The sequence below is a fragment of the Pezoporus flaviventris genome, unplaced genomic scaffold, assembly GCF_033815535.1.
Source record: "Pezoporus flaviventris isolate CSIRO_AGI_PZ_B2104156 unplaced genomic scaffold, CSIRO_AGI_Pfla_v1 ptg000030l, whole genome shotgun sequence".
NCBI classification, from domain to species: domain Eukaryota; kingdom Metazoa; phylum Chordata; class Aves; order Psittaciformes; family Psittacidae; genus Pezoporus; species Pezoporus flaviventris.
Window position 1 is genome coordinate 3,080,473 of NW_026892578.1, and position 26,661 is coordinate 3,107,133.

Here is a 26,661-nt window from a genome sequence, read left to right on the forward strand (position 1 = left end):
TGACTGTTTCCCATTGATCCAAATAGCTGCAGTCTTTCTGTCTGTCTGCATTTCTTCCTGCTTTTGCCTTCCTGATCTATTTGAAACATTCTGCTTCAAAATGTAGTTTGTTCTGAATATTGCAATGTTCTACAGGAGAAGAAACAGAAAAAAAGAGATACTTTTATCTGCTGACTCTCCAGAAAATGCACTAGTTAACTGAAATGTGTTTTTTCCATAAAGCATGTGGAAGAAGGAAAACAACAATTTTCTTTTTAAAATTATATGAATGCATTTGTGATACTTGCCACACTGGCTGTTCTAAGGACCACAAGCAATCAAAAATGTTTCCACATGAACAGGTCTGACCCTACACCTCCCCTGATGCTGGCTCATCTGCGTTTCTGTTAAGTCAGTAGATGTCTCCATAAGTTTGTTTACAGGCTTAGGATCTCAATACTGTTGTCACTGTAGCTGTATGTTAGTAAAGTAGATATTTATACCACCTAGGTTCACCAAAGTTGGAGTGTGACAAAATAAATTCACCCTGCTATGGGATCCACTGCTGGGACATTTGGTTTAGGTGTGGTTTATTGAGCTAGTGACAAGTGACTGCAGAACCCTCTATCCTGTTGCCAGTATCTAGAGATATGCAGTGCCCAACCTTAAGATGGTCCCTAGAAAATTTCTAAGACATAAATGATATAAAAAGGTAACATAAGAACTGTCATACCAGATCAGACAAAAAGAATACCCTGTTTCCTTCAGTATAAATTAAAAATGCTAGAAGGAGTGTGTAAAGCTACCGAAAATGAGTTAGGATGGCACACAAGTGATTTGTGGCTTGGGATACATGGTGCAATACTCAGCCTATAAAAAGGCAGTATTGCAGAGAAACACAATAAAATCTCTTCCAAAGACATTGTACTTTGCTTTTTACATTAAATGGTCTTCTCTGAAAAAGACCAATGGCAATGTTAACCAATATTCTTGACTGCATTTTCAATTTTGTCTTCTGTTGCTTCATTTTCTCAAATGATTCTCCTTGAAGTTAGATATGTTATAAAGGAATCCTTTCTGGCATTTTGTAATTCAACTAGTATGAAGGTTAAGCCAACCTTCATACTGCTAAGAATATTCCTTTTATATGTTGATCTTGTAGCTATTTGTCTTCTTTATTCTCTCTCTTCTGATGGGTTTGTTCCAGTTACAAAGGAATTTGTTGCAAAGAATTGTCTGATAAGGAAAAGGCCAGCTACCAAAATAGAGAATATTAAAAAGCAGTCAGAAATGTCCACTCACTCCAATACTGTCAGTGCAAGCAGGACAAGTTTGGAAATTTTGACTCCGGTATCATAGTCTGTTTTTGAAAATAGCTTATCCAAAATGAACTGTATTATACAGGAGATTTTGTTTGGTTTATTTTCTTTATTAGCAACCAAAGGTGATCATCCATTACAAAAGCATACATCTGACAAGTATTTGACTTCTGAGAAGTGGTTGCAGAAATATGGCTTAAAAGCTCAGAAGCTCACACTGTATGATGCACTTGCTGATAGTACTTTTCGCCATGCAGATGGGATTGTTGACATAAAAACTAAACCAGAAGATGAGTCTTCACAAACTGATGCTGTGGGTATTGTTAATTTTCCCTCATGTCCTGTGAGTTGCTTGGTTGTTCTTTTAAAGCTTGTAAATTTGACTAATAGATGAATTTATAATTAAGTGTATGGTCTGTTGTTTTGTAGGTTTTGTTAAAATCAGCTTATTAGTAGGCTGGGACAAAGGTGTTCATAAATAAGATTGTGTCAAAGGGCCCTTTGAAAATTGCTGTTTCAAGGAGTCTTTCCTGGTCCACATACAGTTTGCAAAGAATCAGAACTGGGTTAAGCAATGCCTTGTTTTGCTATGCATTTGTGTGGGGTAGGTCAAAGCTTGTCATCTTTATTTTTCCTTAGAAGTGTTGGTCTCAGCTGCTCCAGTATTTGCAAGTCTTTAAACAAATTTGGATTAATTTGTGCTCTGTTTTTCTCAAGATTTATCATTACACTGTCTGGTAAGCATCTGTTCTTGCTAGCTACAGGAATAAAACCAGTTTCTACTGGCTTTTGCCACCCTGTCTCTATCTTCACCTGTTCATGTGCAACAAGCATGTGCCTTTGAAGTTTGTTCACTGGTTATTACTGCAAAATAAGGTGTTTTGGAACATAAACCATGTTTTTCTTGGCTGTAGGAGACAAAGAGGAAGGTAATTCATGCAAAATACTGCAACAGATTTGTACATACCTTCTGGAAAGATGGATCTATGGTTCACCTATATGTTAGTACAGAAAAGTATAAGCAGTATGAAGAGAAAATGAGGACAGCTCTCAGACAAGTGGAAGGAAGGTTAGTGTTCTGTCATGTAAAATCAGTTTGTATTATTTTTTTTTATGTTGGTGTTGAAATGTTTGACATTTACTGTCATATGAAGCTTAAGTTGTTGGTAAACTGCCAGTACTAAGCCAGAAATCTATTTTAGATCAGAATCTTGTGTGTAGGATTTCTTAGTAGCCATGTGAGAAAACTGATGAACAGTTTTATCTTTTGTTCTTCTGGAACACAAATGTGAGTCAGTTTGCACATTATTAAAATACTGCTAAAAGTGCCAAAAAGCATGAGGACATAAGGTGGCAGAGATCTTCTGGAATCATCATAGAATCATAGAATAGTTAGGGTTGGAAAGGACCTTAAGATCATCAAGTTCCAACCCCCCTGCCATGGGCAGGGACACCTCACGCTAAACCATATCACCCAAGGCCTTGTCCAGCCTGGTCTTGAACACTGCCAGGGATGGAGCATTCACAACCTCCTTGGGCAACCTATTCCAGTGCCTCACCACCCTAACAGGGAAGAATTTCCTCATATCCAATCTAAACTTCCCCTGTTTAAGTTTTAACCCGTTACCCCTTGTCCTATCAGTATAGTCCCTAATGAAGAGTCCCTCCCCAGCATCCCTATAAGCCCCCTTCACATACTGGAACACTGCTATGAGGTCTCCATGCAGCCTTGTAAAGATTCATCCTGTGTACATCCTTGTGATACCTCTGACACCAGGTGGCACAGCTTGGCTTGTGCCCATACCGATAATGGTTACCTGTCCCTTTTGCAATTTTGTGTTGAAGACAAGTTTGAACAGCCTTTATCAGAGTCAAGGCATGAGCTAATAAGGCATAAGATCAGAAGTTCAGTGCCCAAGCTATCTCCCTAGTTTACTTTTCTGCAGCCATATAGATACACTCTTAGATTTTGTAGGACATCTACCAAAAAATATGCAGTCTGAGGGTGTGATGCATCTGGCCTAAAGATGCCCTCAAGTAAATTGGCTTTTATACCTACATTAGGAGAAGAAGGAAACTTCAAAAATGGATACTGTAGAACTGAGAGAAAGAATAAATGTTGTCCTCTGTTTTGTATATTAGAATCATGGAATGGTTTGGTTTGGAAGGGACCTTAAAGACCATCTAGTTCCAACTCCCTTGCCATGGGCAGGGATGCCTTCCCGTAGATCAGGTTGCTCAAAGCCCATCCAACCTGGCCTTGTACACTGCCAGGGATGGGGCAGCCACAACTCCTGTGGCTAATAAGAGGTATCACTGAAATCACTGAGTCATTGTCCTAATGTCTCACATTAGGACAGTGAGAAGTCTTGCTGAAAAAAGCGGGATGAGAATTTTTATTTTATTGCTGCTTCTCTACCAAAAGTATAACAGCTTGATTACATCTATCGAGGTCAGAGAGAGTTTTGTTATTCCTTTCAGTTTATCTTCATCTTGCTGTATTCAAGCTAGTAATAACATGCTGTGACAGAAAAATTTGAGGTGAGGGGTTTTGATGAGTACGTAGCTTTGAAGTCCAAGCCAAGTTTATGGATTTGCTGTTTTGAATGGTTCATCTAATTGTTAAAAAGTGTTGGTTGACCTCATCAAACACTTTGGGGAAAATAACTGATGGCAAAATAGCTCTCAGTAGCAAATGTAATAGGATCTTCTAAGTTTCCATGACATCATTTTTTTCCTAGGCCCATTTTATTCCGTCTGTTAAATGTCTCTGTTTCAGAGTAGACAAGTAGTTTATGACTCTCAAGGGAAATTAGATTTGGACCTGATGCAGCTATTACTAAGGAAATGTTCTTGTACACAGCAGTATGTATGCAGGTATTTAACTGGCAGGTATGCTTCAATCCTATTTAAAATGTAAAACGAAGTCTGTATTTAAGGCTCAAGGCCAGCAAAACATTGAAGCATCTATATTATATTAAGACTCTTCAAAGCGCTTAAGTTCCTTGCAGAATAGATTCTCAAGTGGTTTCCTGAAAAGGGAGGTGGATTAGCCTATGCTTAAATGATTTCTTGAGTTCATGCTGGAGAACAGTTACAGGGGCAATAGTTAACAGTTACTTCCACATGGAATTTCCCAGCTCAAAGTACCCAATAGTTGGCTTTATAAAGATGCTGTATTGCTTTGTCTGTTTTGTCTGTTTCTAGAGTCCTACAGAAATTAGAAACTAAAAATGCCTTGTGTTGTTATGTAGTGATTGGTTTATCAAGCCTAATATACAGCTTCTGACAGTGACTAGTAGCAGGTGCTTCTGGAAAGAGAATAAGAAGTAAAGGAGTGGTAAAAAGATCCTTCCTGTTAGATTCTAATGAGCAAAGCTATAAAAATCTTACAGACCAGGTTTGATTTTTTTTTTCTTCCCGAGGATTAAGTGGCTTCAACAAGGAAGCAGAGGGCTCTTTGGGAATGTGTTTGAAGATGATGTCTATATTCTCATTGATACATCCCAGTCTATGAAAGACAAGTTGCCACTGGTGAAGGAGAAAATATTTCAGCTCATACAGGTATGATAAAGTGATGATTCTGAAGACTGAGGAGCATTTTAGAGTAGGCTGATCTTTCCTGGATGGTTGTCACTCTAATATTTAAAAAAAAAAAAAAAAAAATTACGGCTTTATAAAAATATTTTTAGCTTTCTTGATGTGATCACTTTTTTTCAGTTAAAAATTTATATTTTTCCCTCTTTTGTACAAACATTTGAAAAAATCTGGAGAAAAGAAGGCTTTAGTAGTTCTTATTTCCCTCGAATCACCTCCCTCCTAAAAAAACCTCAAGCCAACCACAACTCCAGCCAAAAAAGCTATGCAATGAAACACCTTCTGGCATTTTTATTTGTATTTTTAAGCAGCGTCATCTGATTCCACTGGCATGTTGTGATTTGTCACATCTATTCTAGACTCACCTTCATACTTTTACAATAAAGGGTGTAGAACATTTTGAACTTGCTTGCATCTTGCAGTGACTCAGAACATTACAAAGTGCACAAGTACCTCAAAAGCCGTGAGTACTGGGAGACACACCTAAGAGATAGTTTGTTTCACCTAGTTTTAGAAATCTACAGTGATGTTACCTAAGCTTACATTAATATTTGACAGAAGCAGGCACTGTTTAATCTGAACTTTTTTTTTTACTTTTTTTTTTTTTTTTTTACTTCAGGGGTGTAACTGACAAAAATTCTATCAGTCTGGCATTCATGGGAATCATTAGTAGGGCTAGAAAATTTATAACAGGGAGGTTTTTGAGCTAAGTGCACAACTGCTAGGACATAGTACGAGGTGGTCCTAAAGGCAGATCACTAGCGCTAGAAAATTATTAGATTCTGTGCCAGGAAGTTTCACAGTCAGCTGCACAAAAATGGAGATGAAAGGGAGGCAAAGATTCCAGGCTCTGAAAGTTTGTGTTAGCTTGCATAAATCTTCCCCTCCTTATAACTTTGGTCCAAAAGCAACTTCAGCAAATTCTTAGCTTAATTCTCTCCTGCTGTCCTAGTTCCCCTTGCCAGTGCTCTACTTTTGATTCTCATTCTCCCTCTCTAAATGATCTTACTTTGTTTCTGATTTCGGTTTCCTTTGGTAAGCAGTAATAATCTCTTTCATACACCACTTTCTTAATCATTTCTCACACCCAGTTTCGTTTCTCTCTTTCTTGCCCTCCTAGACATTTGCTATTCAAGTAGTTTGAGAAGTATGAGTCAATGGAGGCTTATATTGGGAAGTTCAAGTAATCTTAATAATTCCAGGCAATAATTGTCTCTCTATAATATGTCTCTCTACACCATAACTGAATATTATCATAATTTATTGTAACCATATAATCAACTGTATATTAATTAAAATAACTCCTATTAGGCAGTATTTTAGGATGCAAGTATTCTTTAAGACTGAGTAAATTTCAAGTGCTATATTTTGCAGGAACAACTGAGACACAAAAAGAGATTTAACTTCGTGAAGTTTAGTGCCCAAGCATTGGCATGGCAAGAGAAACTTGCTGAAGTTAATGAGGAAAATTTGCGAGATGCCTGGCTTTGGATAAAAGGGCTTAAGGTAACATGGCAACTAATTATCACAAAGTGTGTTTGTACAAAGTTATAGTTGTGTCTTCTCTTTCAGTATGGCTGGGGTATTTTTGGACTAAGTATTTGACTTGAGTAAGCTGAAAATATAGATGATGATGACTTTAGTATATCTGAGTACTGTCAGGTATAAAAATCCTTTAACAGTGGACTTGTTTATAAGATCATATTAATTCAACTTGCAGCCTGCTATGTTTAGTAGGCACAATGCAGACACTGGCCTATATGATTTCTGTAGGAACCATGACAGTGCTCAGACCCTGTGTCTGAATTTGTCACTCCTTCTGCAGGGCTGCTGCACAGATGAGGGCTGTGGCTGGCAGACTTGCAGCTCAGAGGTGATACAGGAAATTGCTTCCAGTGAGCTGGAGGAGCATTTTTGCTCTTGTTTGGTGCATAGATAGCTGACTTCAGCCTTCATAGGAACATGAGAACATCCATACTCAGACCAAGTATCTGTCTACCTACCCAATATTCTTTCTCTGACAGTGGCCAAAATCTGAGGATTTTTCCCTGAAACAGAAATGCTTGTGATCAGCCACAGACAGGTACCAGATCATAACCATCCGCAGCTTTAGGACCAGTTAATATGTCAAATGTGGACAGCAATGTTATGAGTACAGGACTGAAAATCAGTAATACAACACAGCAGATATATGCTATACTGTGTTTTCTAACACAGAAAACTACATTTATATAATAAAAATATAAGAATAAATTTATTATTTATATAATAAAAGAACATTATGACAGCTCTTCCTTAGACTTAATGAAATTCCTGGGGATGAGGGAATTGGGGAAGCTACATAATGCCTCTGAGACTACAAAGCAAGATAAATAACTTGATATTCTCAGAAAATAGACAAATACATGGACAAAAGAAATTATTAGTATGGCCTCACTGAGTGGTTGGTGACTACTTATAACTGAGGTTAGTAAACTTGATTTTACTGTCTTCCTTGAGAGTCAAAAAGTTGGCTCTGTTTAAACCATATATGTGGTTCAGCATCATGCAAATTCAATAATACTTTGAACTACTATAATTCGATACCGTCTTGTATATGTATTTGGGAATGGCCTTTTTCATCATTATTCATGAAGTTGTGAATTGTTGATTATAAGTTTCCTTCTAAGTTCAGATCCAGATATCTGAAATGGTACAAGGAATGGTACAAGAACAGTCTCTTTTTTCAAGCCTGACATCTGCTGCTGACCTTTTAGTCTGTTTAAGGCAGTGCAAGCATAAGTCTGAGATCAGAAAGCTGCCTTTACAGTGAAGTTGAAATGAACAGAAGATTGCTCTGGAATATTAATCAGAGTAGATCCTTTGATCTGATTTTATACACTTTGGTCCCAGGGTGTTGGATAAGGAAGCTGAGCTGGAAACAGTAACAAACTGTTCCTTATAAATCCTTCAGAGATGACAACATTTAAAATTTTTGGGGTGATTATGCCACCTAGTTGAAGCATGTCAACTTTGTTTAAACACTGATAAAACCAGTGTTCATATGTAGTAGTAGCAACTGAGAAATTAAAATTAATAGCTTTTACTGTAAGGTACATAGTTATTTCCTTTAGATTATCATCCACAGTACGTTCCCATAATATAGTGGAAGAAGTTGTTTTGTTTCAAGTCAGATCAAAATTGTGTGCCATTATTGAGAAAACCCAGGATGGCTATTTTACACATAATAATGAGTGATGTGTATATAAAACTTTATAAAGCTTACAAAAATATTGGGAATAATAGACATATTTAACACAGGTAAAGTGGCTCAGGCTAGTTATTTCTTATGAGTAGGTACTGGTAAGGATTGTTTGTGAATTACAAGATAAGATTATGAAGTGTCTGTGCTATCTTGTTTCCTGGTCCATACACTCTTACGCAGCCATACAGAGTTAGTCTCAGAGTGTACTTCCTATTACATTTCACCTGATTTACTTACTTTGCCCTTTCTAATATAACTGTTTGCTGGATGGAAGGATTAGAAGAAGTTTTAACACAGTAAATAAGACTGAAGAAACAGTCATAGAATCGTAGAATGATTTGGGTTGGAAGAGACCTTAAAGATCATCTAGAACCAGCCCCCCTGCCATGGACAGGGACACCTTCCACTTAGACCAGATAGCTCAAAGCCAGGTTGCTCAAAGCCCCGTCTAACCTGGCCTTGAACACTGCCAGGGATGGGGCACCCACAGCTTCTCTGGGTAACCTGTTCCAGTGCCTCACCACCCTTGCAGTAAAGAATGATATCTATTAACATGTTTTTGCATGTATGGGTCAATGTTAAGGATTTGTATTTATCTTCTGTAATGGATTATATAAGTGGATCCTGAGTCTCTCCTCACTTACATTACTCACTGCCCTCCAGAGTGGTACTCAAGTGTTATACTAGCTTATATCTTTTCACGGATTTTTACATTGGCTCCATTAAAAGATTAAGACTAACACATGATGAAACACTTTTCCATACTGATAAAACCTTATCTTTCCCTTAAATATGGAAGGTTTTGTACACTAAATGTTTAAAAGGAAATCTGAAGACGCAGAATGTAGTTTATAGGTTCCTGTAAGCCATAAATGAATTTCTGTGAGTTTAGAGTTGCATTTAGTATAAAAGAAAAAAGACACACCATGATTACTACATATGCAAATGACACAAGGAAAATGCTAGTATTGCTCAAATTGGAATTTTTAGGGGCACAGTACTGCTTTACTGGATATGTTTTGTGCTTATAGCTAACTTCCATGCTAAATAATAAATGATGTCTACATTGGTGTGCCAAGGGTGTAGATGGGAGATGATAGTTTGGAAAAAATGTTGCTCAGAAAACCAGCAAGTCCTTTATGTATTTTTGAGAAATAAACTTGTGCAACTCTTTTGTGGAGCTTTTGAATTATTTGGTTAAGTAAAATACGTATTTCCAAGGGAGTGTGTTGAGTTGGCAATCAGTAGCTTTAGTGGGAAAATATAATACAATGTATCTTCATTTTAAATCTTCCTACCTGTTTATAGTCTTTCAGTGATTGCTTCTGCTTTTACAGCTCATATTTCTGTTGCCAACATTTTGCTTGTGTCTTTGCATAAGCACTGAATACCAATTTGATACCAATTCATGCTACTTTGACACTAGCTTTGATTTTTCTAGCTAGATGACAAATATTTTCACCATTTTATTACTGATTTTGTTTCTGTAATATCCTTTAAATCAGTACACTGTCATTATGAATTTAAGAACAAAGAACTGTTAGTATTTATAGCTGTCTCTTTATTTTTTCTTTTTGGTTTCTTAGGTTGGAGGTTCCACAAATACACTCAAAGCTCTCCAGATTGCTCTGGCTGATACTGACACGCAGGCAATTTATCTCTTGACTGATGGGAGACCTGATCAGGTATTTCTGAAGTTGGAAAAGAGAAAATGCAGTATTGTGGTGTCAGAAGGCTGAAGTATGAGATGAATATCATACCTGCAGAGCTGAGTCTCTTGGAATCTGTCAGATGTGGTCATAATATTGAAAAATGTTATCTGAGAAATGTACTGTTGGTGAAGGGGTTTTGATTAGAACTCTCCGTGCACAGTCCAGTCTTTAGTGCATGATAACTCATGATGTTTCTCATGAGTTGTTTTAAGGATCTGGTAATGGATTAAATGAAATGGATATGTTACTATCAAGATTAGAATTTGTGTTAAATAAAATGTCTCTGTAACTTAGTACAAATATATCATGAATTAAAAAAAAAAAAATAATGACGGTCCATGATATGGCTGGATTTAAATATTAAAAAGCTGTAATCTTGCATCCCTAAACAGAAAATTATTGCTATCATCCCCCCACACTAGTTTATGTTCAACATTTTCCCTCAAAGAACACATTAAATATATAAGTAGGCACCTTCTTACATTGTGTTGCAGAACTTGCACAAAGGCTATGCCATTTTTGAGAAGGACCTATTTTATTTTTTTTTCTCATATAAAGGTGTTATCATTAATATTATCATAGAATCATAGAATCAACTAGGTTGGAAAAGACCTTTAAGATCATCAAGTCCAACTGTTATGCCAGGACTTCCAAGACCACCACTAAACCATGTCACTGAGGACCCCATCAGCATGGTTTTTGAACACTTCTAGAGACAGTGATTCCACCACTTCCCTGGGCAGCCTGTTCCAATGCCTGACCACCCTCTCTGTGAAGAAGTTTTTCCTAATATCCAATCTATACTATTGTTCCATTAGGTCTCTGTATGATTCCAGTTTTTTCCTACTGAGTCAAATTTGATCTTATGTAGGTGCAATTCTGGAGTAGCAGCAGTCTGGTACTGCTTTAAGTCTAGTTTTAAGTGGATAATGAAATCGAAAGTATGTTTTTATTTTTGAATATGTTGCTACCATAACTTTAAATGATGCTATTTCATGTTATATCACCCTATGCAACACCAACTAAAAACTGTAAAAACCCAATTTCAAGCTGTAATGCCTGGTGAAAACTAACCTGTATGCTGAGAATGGCATTTAAAAAATACTTTATTTGCCCTTGAAAATTTACCTTGCTTGTAATAGCAAATATGCAACAAAATCCTGACTTTACTTAGGCAAATAGCTGGGCTGAAGACCACATGAAATTAACTACTGAAGAATATTAAATATATATAGGATTCAGAAAGTATCATAAATTGCATAAATACTTTATTTATGCCCTGATAAGGAAGAAAAAAAGAAAAAAAAATTCTCCAAAAGTTGGAGAAGTGAGTCAATAATTTTTTTCTACTATATTCTTCAGCATTTTTGGACATGGTACATCTTATATATTCTCACCTGATTTTGATTTCTTTCTTGGAGTAGGAACACTAGGTTTCCTGTTTTCTCCACCTCTATTTTGTTTCCTGGTATTGAATCAACTTTTCATTGAACTAATTTAGCTTAATATATCAACAGTTATATATGTCAAAAAATATTATAATATACATCTAGTGATACTGAACACCAATGTAGTAGTTTAATTTCCTATGCTTTAGTAATTTGCTTTAAGATTTTAGAAACAAAGAGTACTGATTTTATTACAACTAACACTTTATTTTATTAGAGTATCCTGTGCCTTAATGCATTATCAGTGTTTCAAATTCAGTTTTCAATTAGCTCATTTTATTTAATGTGAAATAGCTATCCATATAAAATGTATGCTTTTAACTGCTCTACATGTGTCTCTAAGCAACAGTATGACTGATTAAATACTTAAATATTCTCCATGTTTCCATAAATACATTTCTAGATGCCACATGTTTAATATATATTTTTGATTTACAGCCCCCCCCCATAATTTTGGCTCATGTCCAGATTCACTGTAAAGTTCCCATCCATACTGTGTCCTTCAACTGTGATGATACAGAAGCTAATAAATTTTTGTATGAACTATCTACTGAAACAGAGGGACGGTTCCATTATTACAACATTTATTTGACTGATCCTGATGCTTCGGAGTTTATTGTTGTGAGTATCTTAAAATAAATGTTTGTTTCTTCATATCATATATCATATCATTCTATTGAAGTAACTATGACTCACATCATTGTGATTTCATGTAAGAGATTATTGAAAAAGAGGATTTATCCTAGTCAGATTTGAAGTGATGTGAAAGCAATCTCTGACATTTTTTCTTATGAACTTGTACTAGATCACAACAAAAAAAGCCCAAATATCATGCAAAGTACATTTGTAATGCTACTGTTGCCAAAAAAAAAACAACAGAAACCAACACCCAAACCACATATAGACCAAATTAAGCTCTGGAAGAAACACATATGATCTCTGTGGTCTCAAAAATCAGTCACTTTTTAAAATAAAACTATGGTTTGTATCATACCAGTAAATGAAAGATATCAGAGCTGAATTTGAATGATGATGAAGGAATGATTCTATGAATTTTGCTTAAAGTTTGCTCTACAGTAGCCACTGGGGAGAGATCTATAATGAGTAAAATGACTGTAATAGCAATGATCTATCATGTGTGACTAAGCGACTCAATCTAGCAATTCCCTATAGGAAATTTCTGAACAGACTATCAGAAACACCCATTTAAAGTATATTCTTGTTTTTAATTAAGGTAGAGTTAATTAGTTCCACAACTTTTACAAATGGTGGTAGTGGAACAATGAGAGCAATAAGGAACAAGACAGTAGCAGGAGATGTAGTAGAAATACTCCAGCTCTTGAAAGGTATCAGACTGTGTACTGCACAATTTCCATGATTCTGCTGGTGCAGACTGTGTGAAACTGAGCATGTTGGAAAGATGAGGGGCAGTCTGTGTTCTCCAACTCCAGACTTCTGGCCCTGTGGGAGTTGTAAAGGGATCCTTCCTGTTTCCTCCTGTAGTCCAAATGATTCATATTTAGTTCCATTGTTTACTTGAAGAGTATGTTTTTTACGTCTCATTTTTCAGGGACAGTATGTGATACAGCTGTGATTTGTAGAATGACAGGACAACATTTGTAATGTAAATATCTTCTATTATATTTATTTACTTGTTTGCTTGCTGGGAATGAGGGGAGCTACTGAGGATTATATCTCTTATATGTTAGTATTGTGATGATGTTTGCATCTCAAGGGATAACTGGCTTGTTAGGGAACGTTCTTCCTTTTCCTAAAAAGGAAGGTTAATTTGGAAGTCTGTATTGCCAAGTACAAGAGACTACCTGAAAAAGTATACAGAACTTTGCAGCTGTCCTGAGACATTATTCAGAATTATTATGACAGCTTGCATAGTTTCAGTTCAGAAATGAAGCATGTTTAATAGTAATTGTTATAGAACATTTGATTGGACTAGACGACCTTTGAAGGTCCCTTCCAACACAAACTGTTTTATGCTTCTCTGATTCTGTGATTCTGTGATTCTGTGATTCTATGATTTTCTTTTTGTTAGAGTGAAGATATACATCTTTTGAAAAGAGAGATTGAGCAAGGAGAAAGAGACCTGGAGAAAGTGAAGGCCTTTCATGCCGAAAGTCTGATGATAGAATCTTGTAATGGAGAAAATGATTTAGAGAATAAGTATGTCCTCATACTGCTATTATGTTAATAAGAGATAGGGGCTATCTGTCACATTTCTCCTTTCTCATTGCCATGCATTTTTAACCTCTGACATTCTCCTCTTTGAAAAAGAAAGGTTCTCTGTTTATTTGTTTGTTTTAAACAGTTACAGGAAAAGACGGGAAAAGAAAAACACATTGGTACTGTGACGTCTGAGCCAAAATGATCTCAAATATCTGAATAGTCTCAAATTATTAGGAATAATTAAAGCAAAAATGTGAAAATATATTTCTGTCTCCCGCATATGGTAAAATTCCTCCCTCTGAGAGGATTCACAAAAAACTGTTGTCCTATAGGTAGATCTGGCCTGGTACTTCATGAGTAAATTGCTGCTCATTGGGACATGCTGATTGAAACATAAATTACATATATATGTATTTGTTTAAAAGATGGCAAAGACTATGAATGAAATTCAGCTTATTTCTTTTCACATTTTTGATTTTGCCATGTGAGACTGAATGTCCATGGCATATTTATCCTTGCTTTGTCATCATTAAAATTAGCTTCATGTTCAGCATCAGTTGAAAAACATGCTGAAAAACTCAGGATGCCAAGAGCAACAGTTAAAAAATTGGTCCTTCTACAGCATATTGAAGGCAGACTCTTGAGCTACTGTGGAAAAGCTTTCTGCATGTCTGATTACACTGAGTTTCTGTTTTCAGAACAAACACAGACCTAACTTTAAATATGAAGTTACTTGTAATCTCAACAGGAGAATAGCCTTAATAAAAAAATAGTTTTCCCCCCAAAAAAGTATATTTAATAATGCTCAGATTTGTAAGACAGAAATCTATTAAAAACAGTAAGTTAAAATTAATAAAAAGGTAGTAAAATATATTGAAAGTGGAAAGTGCTGTGGAAAGATTCCATGTAGAAGGGCAGGTGGGTTGTCCAATGTGAAAATGTAGATGTTTATTTCAGAATTTGCATATTTTGTATTTTATTCATGCTGGGTCATAGGTATAAATGTGTGTGTGTATATATATACACACATATGTGCATAGATTGATAGATTTGTGTGTCAGTTATTTTCTTTGCTGATCGTAGGTTTACTCTTTCCCCCAGGACTCTAAGTGGCTATTATGGAATATTCTGAACCTATTAAAAATATATGAGGGTATTGCCTTAAAAGTAATGAACACCTTTTAAACAGACTAAGAAGTTGCTTTTAAATAGTTTAAAAAATAAGAATATTTTAACGTTTAAACTCCCCTTTGAAATGCAGACTTGGGTAATAGAGAAAATATTTTATACTGTTTGAATCATGTGAAATTAGTATTCAAATTTCCAGAAGACTACAACTTAGCATTTTTTTCAACCAGTGTCATATGCTTGAAGTTTTTTCCTGCTTGTTTCTTCTTTTTGTCACAAGCAGAAATCACAAGCAGATACATACTGTGTCATCTGTAAACAAACATGTTCAGGAGCTGAGTACTCTTAGCAGTAGGCCATGCTGTGCTTCAGAAGAGCCAACACTGACACCACATCAGCAAACCTGGCAGACTACTGCTGACAGTCCATCCCAAAGGAAGAAAGCATTATATGCCGGTAAGACTAAAATGAACTGTAGTTACTAGCAGAATTTATTCACTAATTTGAAAAGATTCTGTTAAAAATAGCAAAAAAACCCACCCTTGTAGGAATAAACAAATACTTTACTGACTTAAACAATCGTCCTTCCGAAATTCTAACTTTTGTAATTTTTACTTTTTGGCCATTTTACTTATTTGGTCCAAACAGACAAACAGATGTCTGCTCAATTATGATTCGTTGCAGGCACTGCAATGAAAAAAAGTTTTGACAGACTGTTTTGAAAGCTCTTCAAATAGTTTTTTAACAGTAATTATTAAATCCTTATCTCTTTTTATTCTAAATAAGTACATCATTGGCAAGAATGAAGACCTGATCTATGTTTCATTAGTTACAGCGTTGCTCACACTAATATTTCTGCTTATTACACGTGTAACACTAAGCTTCTCTTTGAAGCATTCTTTGTATGCAGTCTGAAACCAGGTTTACTCAGCTGATGTAAAAGTAGTTTTCATCCTCGGGAAAGTACAAGGTACAAATTAGGACTGATTGTGTTTGAAGTCTTGTGTAGGCACTCCCTTAAAAATTGAGACTGAATAGCGAAGGGGAACTCAAAAATCCCAGGCACATATTTGAGCAATAAGTTAGCTCTTCCTTTCTGTCCCTTTCAACACCTACAGAGCAAACAAAGACGAGTCTGCTGCGAATCCTGAAGAAATCTAGAGAAGAAAGCCCAGAGGAAGGAATATCTCCTGAAAAAAAGAGGTCTTCTGTCAAAAAGAGTGTGAAATGTACAGCCACTTGCCAAGGCAAGTTGCCAGAACAGGAGTCTGCCAGAACAGGTGGGGCAGACAATAACATTTCTCCTGCTGTGTTTGTAACTAATGGTGCCTCCTTTGAGGCAAAAGTGTGCGCAGAAATGCAGCAGAAAGGATTGGAACACAGCTCAGATGGAGAGAGCTGGACATGCAGAAGGATATTGTAACAAGGCCCTTACAGGTGCAGCCAGACTTCTGCCTGTGCCCAAACTATTAGGTTTACAACAGCTTAGTCATTTCCACAGTATGAGGCAGCAGTGATACAGCTATGCCTTACACTGCTGGAAGGATATCACACTTGCTTCTTATCAACAGAGTAAATACATCTTGAGAATCTTGTTATACACTAACAGATTGTTGAGATACAGTAATTTGTAGTTACTTTCAATGCTGAGGTTAAAGCTGAATGGTGATTCTAATTCTTTGGTACCAATGTAAAAGGAGGTTGCACTTTATTAGTATGCTTAGACTTGAAAAAAACATACTCTCTGGGATAGATGCGTATATAGAGACAAAAGTATTTCCTGTGGGGCTTGCATATACATCCAGATAGTTTTCTTGTATCTCAGGAATTCATGCAACTCTGAACTTTATAATAAGTTGTCTAAGTTGTTCTAAAAAGTCACCTATATACTTAAAGATGTTTGACTTTTTTTACATTTCAGTGTCTTTTTTTATTTCTTTATATACCTTTTATACAGATTTTCATAGCAGTATACCTTAGATTAGCCACTCCCTGCCATCTCGCTACTGATATCACTAGTATTGGTATCCCATCTTGAAATGGGAAATAAACCAGATAGTCTTTTTCTTGTTGTTGTAATAAATAAATACACATCAAGTTTATTTTTCTTTAAATTATTCCCCAACTATTTTATAAATTTCCTCATTGATTAATTAGGGCTTATGAGTCATCTAGTAGCACTGTTACTATTGATCAAGCAACAAGAAACACAGGAAACCTAATTCTTATTGATTAATTTAGCATTTGAATTACTGTGATTACTGTGTAGTCTTTGTGACACTGCTAGTAAGCTAAAATTATAAAAAATGATGCTATTATATGTCAGTTTATATTTGAGTACTTTGTGTGCACAAAAGTTGTGAGCTAATGAAATGCTAATGTTTCATTTTAGATCCGAAGGTGCAGAAATCTGTGAAAAGGGCATCTAAAAGGTATGTGTTGGCACTTATGTACATACATCGCACAAATTATTTATATTTTTCTTCTGTCATTTCAAACTTCTCAAATGTATTTCTACCTTGTGCTACATCTAACAGTCTCTTTTTTTTCTAGTTCTTTAGCTATCTCTTCAGCTCTTTGGTTGAAGACCCATGGCTTGGTTGCTAGGCGACTCACCATCATGGATGCCTTAGCTCCTACTGCTGTTCCTCATGGTACCAAATACATCCCAGTTCTGGAAAAACATGTAGTTTCTAAAGTATTTGATGAGGTAATGCTCACACACTGTTTCAAAGCAAACAAAAAAAACTTGATACTGTTTTTAGAAAGATGTTTTTATTAATTTCTGTAAATGTCATAATTGCATTCCCTAGTGTTTATTGTAGATGGTTGATGTCTACTAAATGTGTAATGCATATCTGAATGTTTATTCATGCATCAGTAAGAAGATAAAACTGATAGTTAATAGTATTTCTTGCAGACTTTGTCGTTAAGTTTTAGAGCTATATATTTTTATTTCACAGTTACCAGTTGATGGCAGTGTGCAGCCATCAGGTATCCAGCAATTTCTTGAGCACCGTAGCCTCTACTGAGACATATTAATTCACTGGAGTATTTATTTTAGGTCCATAAATTCATTTGGAAAACTTTGCAGGTGCACAGTCATGGATTTGTGCATTCTCAAGGTTTACATGGGTCTGCTAAGACCTTTTGAAAAATATTGGAATTCAGTAATTAAAATTTAATTCTGATAGGTGTAGGCAATTGTGAGACTGTAAAATTTACAATAAATTGTGTATCATGAAGCTCTAATTGCCATTCCACATAGTGTTTCAAGTTTACTATTTGCTTAGAAGACAGACATTCCATTCTGCTTTTACTCTTCAGTACCATAATAATGTGTTTGTTTGCCCCTCATATGCTATTCAAAGTGTTTTATAAACTGTATTAAATACTAATTTTGTAAGTGATGCTGTTTGTACTTGGAGTTACTCTAGAAATTTGTTAGGAAACATAACAGTGGGCTTCTGCATGGTAAAGCCCTGCTGAATTTTTATTAAATTAGTTTGAGTAAATAGCAGACAACAACCATGGCAATATGAAACTGGAAGAGAGGTATTCTGTTTCTTGCCTTTCAGCTTTCGAGCTCCTCCTGAAAATGACAGGTAGTGAGATTTCATGGCTCACAATTCTGGGCAGAGATTTACCTCATCTGTCTCTGGCAAGATACTTCACACTAACATGTTCCCATTAACTTTAGCTTCTAAGAGATCTCAAGATTAATTCAATATTAGGAACTTAGATGTGGTCTGGCACTGATGTGACACAGATTTGTTAATGAGAGAAACGATGTCCTCAGAAAGAGAGGGGAATTTAAAGTCATATGAATCCCATGGGTAGTTATATATATACAATAAATATAAAGTGCTTCTGAAAAAATGGTGATACTACAGTAATTTGGAATCCAGCTAGGCTGTAATGATTCAAACACAAATAAAACATCTCTGAAAAATGTTCTCATTAAAGAAGTCTTTTAGTATTTTATTTTCTGATTGCTTCCCTTGTTCCCCCAACCAGGGTTTTAGATTTATTTAAATTGAACCTCATCCATCTTTTTGTCATCTATATCCTGGTCTCAGACAGGCAGTTGGAGAAGGTTCCCACTTAACCATACATGTTGGCGACATTTCTGGGGAGAGTAATATTCCCCATCTTCTCCATTTATTTCTTGGATTTTTTTCTGTTTATAATCATTATCAGGACATTGATGTATAAAATAGTTTTTTGTCATGGTTTAATGCCAGCCACCAACTAAGTACCACACAACTGCTCGCTCACTCCCCCTGGTCCTCCCCACCGCCTTGTGGGATGGAGGGGGAGAACTGGAAAAACACAAAACCTGCGGATTGAGATAAGAACAGTTACATAATTGAAATAAAGTAAAATATAGTCACAATAATAACAAAACCAATAACAATAATAAATAATATTAGGAAAAAAGAGAGGAGTAAAACTCAGGAAACACAAGTGATGATCAATACAATTGCTCATCACCTGCAGACTAATGCCCAGCTCATCCCCAAGCAGTGATCGGTGGCTCCTGGCCAACTCCCACAGTTTCTATACTGAGCATAACATTCTGTGGTATGGAATATCCCTTTGGCTAGTTTGGGTCAGCTCTCCTGTCTCTGCTCCTGCCTGGCTTCTTGCGCACTTCCTCACTGGCAGAGCATGGGAGACTGGAAAGTCTTTGTCTTAAAGTAAGCACTACTTAGCAACAACTAAAACATCAGTGTGTTATAAACATTGTTCTCATACTAAATCCAAAACACAGCACTGTATTGGCTACTGAGGAAAAAAAAACAACAAAAAAAAACCCTAACAAAACAACTCTATCCCAGCCAAAACCAGAATACTTTTCTTACATGAACTGCTGAGTAATTTAAGAGGCTGAATGATGGTGGGACTTTGGACTGACAGATTGAGAAAGCATCTTTACTCCTTTCTGTCATCCTTTTATACCTTTTTCTCTGCCTTTTGAAGATCTGCTTTTAAGTGTATGACTTTTTATTTTGTAAAGAAGTTGATTTATGTCAATGCTGTATTTTGAGATTTGATAGGTATTTAAGTTCCTGATTCTGCTAACCTGGTTAGGTTCCTAAGTCTTATTATGGTTAAGTAAGACTAGTTTCAGTGAGCAATATCCACCTTGTTCATTCTTTGGTGATCAGCGCAATGGTTAAAAATGTCTCTCTTCATTTTTAGTACTCCAGTTCCTTAGGAAATATGGTCCTCCAGAATAAGAGTATTAAATACATTAAAAAAGTAACTAACACACCTGTATGCTAGAATTAGGTGCTAATAGAGTGTTGTTTTAAAGCAGTACAACCTGGAATGTGGTCATGCTTCAGACATTCTTGTCTCCCTTCTGACCAACCCTTCCATTATTAAAGTGAATTGTTTGACAGTACTGATTTAGTTAGACTTAACTAGTAGTTAGGAATCTTAATTTGCAACTTCTACATAAAGGGATTGTGTAAATTCAGAAGATTTTATTAGCAGGCTGGAATCTATGTCTTAATTCTGACATTTCTTTGGGGTGCTCAGATCTTTCTGCAGCCTTCCAGTGGTCCCTCTGGCTGTTCTGATCCTTGGACATGGACTCATAGGCATTCAGTTATACTGATGGAGGAAAAGTTGTATGATAAATAAAGTTTTTGTCTTTTATTGTATAATAGATCCTACCATTGGCCCACGTTAGCAACAACAAGAAGTGGATCACGCTAATTAATCCTCAGGCAGTGAATCTTGATGCCTATAAAGAGAAGCTGGAACAAGCAATTAAATCCTATGAAAGGCAAGTCTACTCATCAGAAATTTATCAAGCTTTTAGTCTTATTTAAGATTTTTCTTATGTAGTGGATATTCACTCACATGCTTTGCTTAATACTGGTAATTCTGCACACTGACATACTTTAATCCACCATCTACCTGCAGAAGAAATGTTTATTTTCTTAAAAAAAAAAGTAGGATTAAGAGACCCAGATAATAGGCTAGGAAATAATAAATGTTTATTCAGTGCTAAAAAAAATTAAATCATTCTTTTACTTTCTGGGAGTAAACTTGACAGCAGAAACCCCTAAGGAGGAATTTCCCCCAAACATGCAGTGCTACCCAGGCTTTTAGTTTACAGTTAAGCTCCTAAATCCATAGACTGACTTTTAAATTAGTGGCTTGCTCTTTGCTGCCAGCTGCCTAGCACTAAACTATGGATGCAAGAATGTAACTCCTTAAGATACAATTATAATTTTTTTTTTGAGAGAGAGAGAAGTATGAGAGATATTAACTAAATGTTAGTAAAAACACATCAGAAGTAAACAGGACAAAGACATTAGATCTCTAAGATATTTCTTTTCTTGGCCTAACTCTAGATTTTTTTTTAAGTAATGCAATTATTTGACTACTACTGTCATTCAGTAAACTTATGACAGCTTTGACTAGAATTGCTTAAATAAATATGTCTTTTTCAGACTGTCTTCTAATACCATTTACAGATGTAATTATTTTAGATGACAAAAAATAACATCGATGATAAATGTTTAGTCTTTATTTTTTGATTAATTCCACTGAGACCCTTTAAGGTTTTTCTCCCCTCTGTAGCTCTATGATCATGCCAATTCTTTCAAAACATGTAATAGCTCTGTTTTTCAGTCCCATGTCCTATTTCTGAATGTATCCATCTTTTGTGGTAAAAATTAAGAATTATGATTTGTGAATGTTGCTTGCTATGTCTAATCTTAATGAAATTCAGTGAATAAAAATCTTTTGAGTTTGTGTGCTCAGTCACTGAGACAATACTGTTATTATCAGGCCGAAAATCTCGATTTTTATTCATTTTGATAGAAGGTTCAAGTGGCGTATTTTTTGTGGTGGCTTCTGCAAAAATACTGAATTTTTCATTTCTGTGCCATACCATTGCATATTTTACATTTACTGACTTCAATTCTGAGGGTAGAAAAGTGTTTTCTGGTAAAACTCTGATGATCTGACAGCATTTTACAGTCTCCCAATAATTTTGGTGATTAGGAGTACTGTTTACTTATGTTTACCTGTACAGGTCAATGAATCAGTGCATTTACAATAGTAAATTGAGTTCACTGCTTCTGTGAAAAGATGGATAGAAGAGAGATCTGCCTGAAGGTCTTTATAATTGACAATGTAAAAAAGAGTTCTCATGGCTTTTCCTCTACATGTGAGACAGCAACCCAGTCAAATTTATTTTGCTCTAAATGCACAATACTTTTCCAGTAACTGAATTTGCAGAGGCTGCAGTTCAGCTTTGTGAATAGTGATTGGTCACAAATTTATTCTGACATCTATACATGAGACAATATAGAAGGGCATGCAGGTTTCAAGAACAGAAGCAAGCATAACAGTATCTTCCCTATACGTAGATTGACTGTAACATCAGATTTAGTGGGAGAAAAGTGGCAAAGGCAAAAAATTCTGTACTCTAACAAAGTAAATATCCAGTACTTAAGGAGAAAACCACTGGAAGCTTCAAAATATCTATGATCTTGTATAGCCAAAAGCTTTTACAAATGAGTTACAAGTGTGCACATTCAGAAGTTTGAAATAAGCTTAATTTAATAAGCTTAATTAGTGCATGCTAAGACTGCAGATTGTGAATGAATGAAGTGATTTACATTGTAGAACTGCTGGGGTTTGGTTTCTAGTAGATAAAATCAATCACTGGAAATTAATATTAAAAATCTGGTGTTATGAGCTTTTTTGTACATGCACCAGTAAATCTGGCAGGACTGTTAAAAGTTTGATGGTTATAATATGAATTTCTCCTAACAATGAGTTTGTTCTTGTATTTCCAAAGGAAGTTTGGAATTTTTTGTACAATTACAGCAATCTCCGTAGAGGTTTATTTCTATAGTATGAAATGAAATAATTGTGTGATGGCTTAATTATTTGAGATGTCAACAGTGAAAACTGTAAGCTAAATGACCCAATGAGAGTTTATAATTTATGTCTAAAAAGCAAAAGCAGAAAGTTTAGTGGTATTTTTAAAAGATCTCAGAACTGCACTGTTTTGGGATAATCCCTTCTGTTTTCCTGTCAGTAGTTTTTGTTCATAGCCAGAGTTTAACAAAATAGAAACCTGAATGGCACAAATGAGAGGTTATCTTAGCAGGAAAAACAATAAATAATTAAAAAGCATTTCTCTCCATGTGTCTCCAGGATACAGTTTTCTGAAACTGTTTAATTGGAGGAACTGTGTTTAGATTAACTGGCATTTAATCAATTTTGTTATTTGATTTAACATGCTGGTGCTGATGAGAACCATCCACAGAAAATCCTGGCAAGAAGCAGCTGTGATTACCATTAATCTTTCTATGACCCTGAAATAGTCATGCTGCTACCTGATGGAAGCTGCTGTTTTCCCATCTTCTCTTGCAGTTGATAATTTCATAGCTGAATGATGAGGATACAGTCTGATCATGCAGTGCTCTTGGAATACAAATCAATGCAGATATCATAAGAAACTGTTTATTAGCTAGCTTTGAGTTGATTGGATGCACAAGGAACACTATTCTCTCAAAAACGACTTTGTTTTCTTTAATAGGCGCCTAAATCTAGTTATTTGGAGAGCACTCCCTCAGGAGGAAAGAGACAAGTAAGTTACCACCTTTTGGTTTTCTAACCTACCTCTAAAAGGCTGATCATAAATATTTGATACTTTTTATCAATATTTCTGTAACCAATTGGTTTTATTTTCAAATGTATCAAATATATGTATACCTTACTTTCACCAATGAATGTGATATGGAGCAATATTAAACTCTGGACATTCTTCTTGCATTGCTGATTATTTTTAAAGGAAAAGACTTGCATTCTACTTGGATGTGCTGGTCTATTCTCAATCAGTGTCAAGTGGCAGGGCCTTGGGAGGGCAGCATATCATTGCCTTTGGCATCAAGTTAAATCTCTCATCCTGTAAAGAACATTTCAGTGATTGGTTTGCAAAGGAATAATAAGCACCTTTACAGCATGCGCTGCAACTGTATGTCACACTGGAATTTTTTACTATTTTAACTAGCTTATTTCTGTATATTGATTTAGAAAACTAGTGACTGTATAAATAAGACTGACATCAGTGAAGTTAGATTCTCTTCGCTTCAGAGAATAGAATCATAGAAACATAGAATCATAGAATCATTAGGGTTGGAAAGGACCTTAAGATCATCTAGTTCTAACCCCCCCACCGTGGGCAGGAACACCTTACACTAAATCATATCACCCAAGGCCTCGTCCAGCCTGGTCTTGAACACTGCCAGGGATGGAACATTCACAACCTCCCTGGGCAACCCATTCCAGTGCCTCACCACCCTAACAGGAAAGAATTTCCTTCTTATATCTAACCTAAGCTTCCCCTGTTTAAGTTTGAACCTGTTAGCCCTTGTCCTGTCACTACAGTCTCTAATGAAGAGTCCCTCACCAGCATCCCTGTAGGCCCCCTTCAGACACTGGAAGGCTGCTATGAGGCCTCCACGCAGCCTTCTCTTCTCCAGGCTGAACAGCCCCAACTTCCTCAGCCTGTCTTCCTACGGGAGGTGCTCCAGTCCCCTGATCATCCTCATGGCCCTTCTCTGGACTTGTTCCAACAGTTCCATGTCCTTTTTATGTTGAGGACACCAGAACTGCACACAATACTCCAGGTGAGGTATCACAAGAGCAGAGTAGAGGGGCAGGATCACCTCCTTCGACCTGCTGGTCACGCTCCTTTTGATGCAGCCCAGGATACGGTTGGCTTTCTGGGCTGCAAGCACACACTGCCAGCTCATGTTAAGTTTCTCATCGACCAACACCCCGAAGTCCTTCTCCGCAGGGCTGCTCTGAATCTCCTCTCTGCCTAACCTGTAGCTGTGCCTGGGATTGCCCCAACCCAGGTGTAGGACCTTGCACTTGGCATGGTTAAACTTCATGATGTTGCCATCAGCCCACCTCAAAAGCGTGTCGAGGTCCCTCTGAATGGCATTCCTTCCCTCCAGCGTATCAACCAAACCACACAGCTTGGTGTCATCGGCAAACTTGCTAAGGGCGCACTCAATCCCACTGTCCATGTCAGTGACAATGATGTTAAACAAGACTGGTCCCTGAGGGACGCCACTCGTTACTGGTCTCCAGCTGGACATTGAGCCACTGACCACAACTCTTTGTGTGCGGCCATCCAGCCAGGTCTTTATCCACCAAGTGGTCCATCCATCAAATTGATGTCTCTCCAATTTAGAGACAAGGATGTCGTGTGGGACAGTGTCGAATGCTTTGCACAAGTCCAGGTAGATGACATCAACTGCTCTACCCCTGTCCATCAGTTCTGTAACCCTATCATAGAAGGCCACCAAATTGGTCAGGCAGGATCTCCCCTTAGTGAAGCCATGCTGGCTGTCACCAAGCACCTTGTTGATTTTCATGTGCCTTAGCATGTCTTCCAGGAGAATCTGCTCCAAGATTTTGCCAGGCACAGAGGTGAGACTGTAATTCCCTGGGTCATCCATTTTCCCCTTCTTGAAAATGGGGGTTATATTTCCCTTTTTCCAGTCACACAGTATCACAGTATGTTAGAGATTGGAAGGGACCTCGAAAGATCATCTAGTCCAATCCCCCTGCCAGAGCAGGAACACCTAGATAATGTTACACAGGAATGCGTCCAGGCGGGTTTTGAATGTCTCCAGGGAAGGAGACTCCACAACCTCCCTGGGCAGCCTGTTCCAGTGTTCCGTCACCCTCACTGAGAAGAAGTTTCTTCTCACGTTTAAGTGGAATCTCTTGTGTTCCAGTTTGTACCCATTACCCCTTGTCCTATCATTGTTTGCCACTGAGTAGAGCCTGGCTCCATCCTCGTGACACTCCCCCTTTATATATTTATAGACACTTATAAGGTCACCCCTCAGTCTCCTCTTCTCCAAACTATAGAGACCCAGCTCCCTCAGTCTTTCCTCATAAGGGAGATGTTCCACTCCCCTAATCATCTTCGTTGCCCTGCGCTGGACTCTCTCCAGCAGCTCCCTGTCCTTCTTGAACTGAGGGGCCCAGAACTGGACACAATATTCCAGATGCGGTCTCACCAGGGCAGAGTAGAGGGGAAGGAGGACCTCTCTCGACCTACTAACCACCGCCCTTCTAATACACCCCAGGATGCCATTGGCCTTCTTAGCCACAAGGTCACAGTGTTGGCTCATGGTCATCCTGTCGTCCACTAGGACCCCCAGGTCCCTCTCCCCTACACTGCTCTCTAACAGGTCGTTCCCCAACCTATACTGGAACCTGGGGTTGTTCCTGCCCAGATGCAGGACTCTACACTTTCCCTTGTTATATTTCATCAAGTTACTCCCTGCCCAACTCTCCAGCCTGTCCAGGTCTCGCTGGATGGCAGCACAGCCTTCTGGCGTGTCAGCCACTACTCCCAGCTTAGTGTCATCAGCAAACTTGCTGACAGTACACTCAATTCCCTCATCTAAATCGTTGATGAATATATTAAATAATACCGGTCCCAGTACTGACCCTTGAGGCACTCCACTAGTTACAGGCCTCCAACTAGACTCAGCCCCATAGACTACAACTCTCTGGCTTCTCTCCTTCAGCCAGTTCACAGTCCACCTCACTACCTGATCATCCAGTCCACACTTCCTCATTTTAGCCGTGAGGATGCTGTGGGAGACTGTGTCAAATGCTTTGCTGAGGTCAAGGTAGACCACATCCACCGCTCTGCCATCATCCATCCACCGTGTTATTTCCTCATAAAAGGCTAAGAGATTGGTCAAGCATGATTTCCCCTTGGTGAAGCCATGTTGACTGCCCCTCATAACCTTCTTATCCTTGATATGCCTTAAGATGGTACCAAGAATAAGGTGTTCCATCACTTTCCCAGGGATGGAGGTGAGGCTGACCAGTCTATAGTTACCCGGGTCCTCCTTCTTGCCCTTTTTGAAGACTGGAGTGACATTTGCTTTCCTCCAGTCCTCAGGCACCTCTCCCGTTTCCCAAGACTTGGTAAAGATGATGGAGAGTGGTCTAACAATGACTTCTGCCAGTTCCCTCAG

At 37.3% G+C, this 26,661-nt stretch overlaps 1 protein-coding gene across 1 annotated transcript in view; it reads left to right on the top strand.

Annotated features, from left to right (window-relative positions):
* Positions 1–26,661, top strand: part of VWA3B (von Willebrand factor A domain containing 3B) — a 71,481-nt gene that overhangs the window by 23,014 nt on the left and 21,806 nt on the right. Inside the window, exons 10-22 of the mRNA XM_061459727.1 lie at positions 1,415–1,611; positions 2,213–2,367; positions 4,724–4,862; positions 6,270–6,401; positions 9,726–9,824; positions 11,738–11,920; positions 13,350–13,477; positions 14,892–15,064; positions 15,727–15,888; positions 17,001–17,040; positions 17,162–17,318; positions 20,287–20,405; positions 23,184–23,234. Coding sequence (XP_061315711.1) covers positions 1,415–1,611; positions 2,213–2,367; positions 4,724–4,862; positions 6,270–6,401; positions 9,726–9,824; positions 11,738–11,920; positions 13,350–13,477; positions 14,892–15,064; positions 15,727–15,888; positions 17,001–17,040; positions 17,162–17,318; positions 20,287–20,405; positions 23,184–23,234 — 1,735 coding nt within the window. The remainder of the gene's footprint in view (positions 1–1,414; positions 1,612–2,212; positions 2,368–4,723; positions 4,863–6,269; positions 6,402–9,725; positions 9,825–11,737; positions 11,921–13,349; positions 13,478–14,891; positions 15,065–15,726; positions 15,889–17,000; positions 17,041–17,161; positions 17,319–20,286; positions 20,406–23,183; positions 23,235–26,661) is intronic.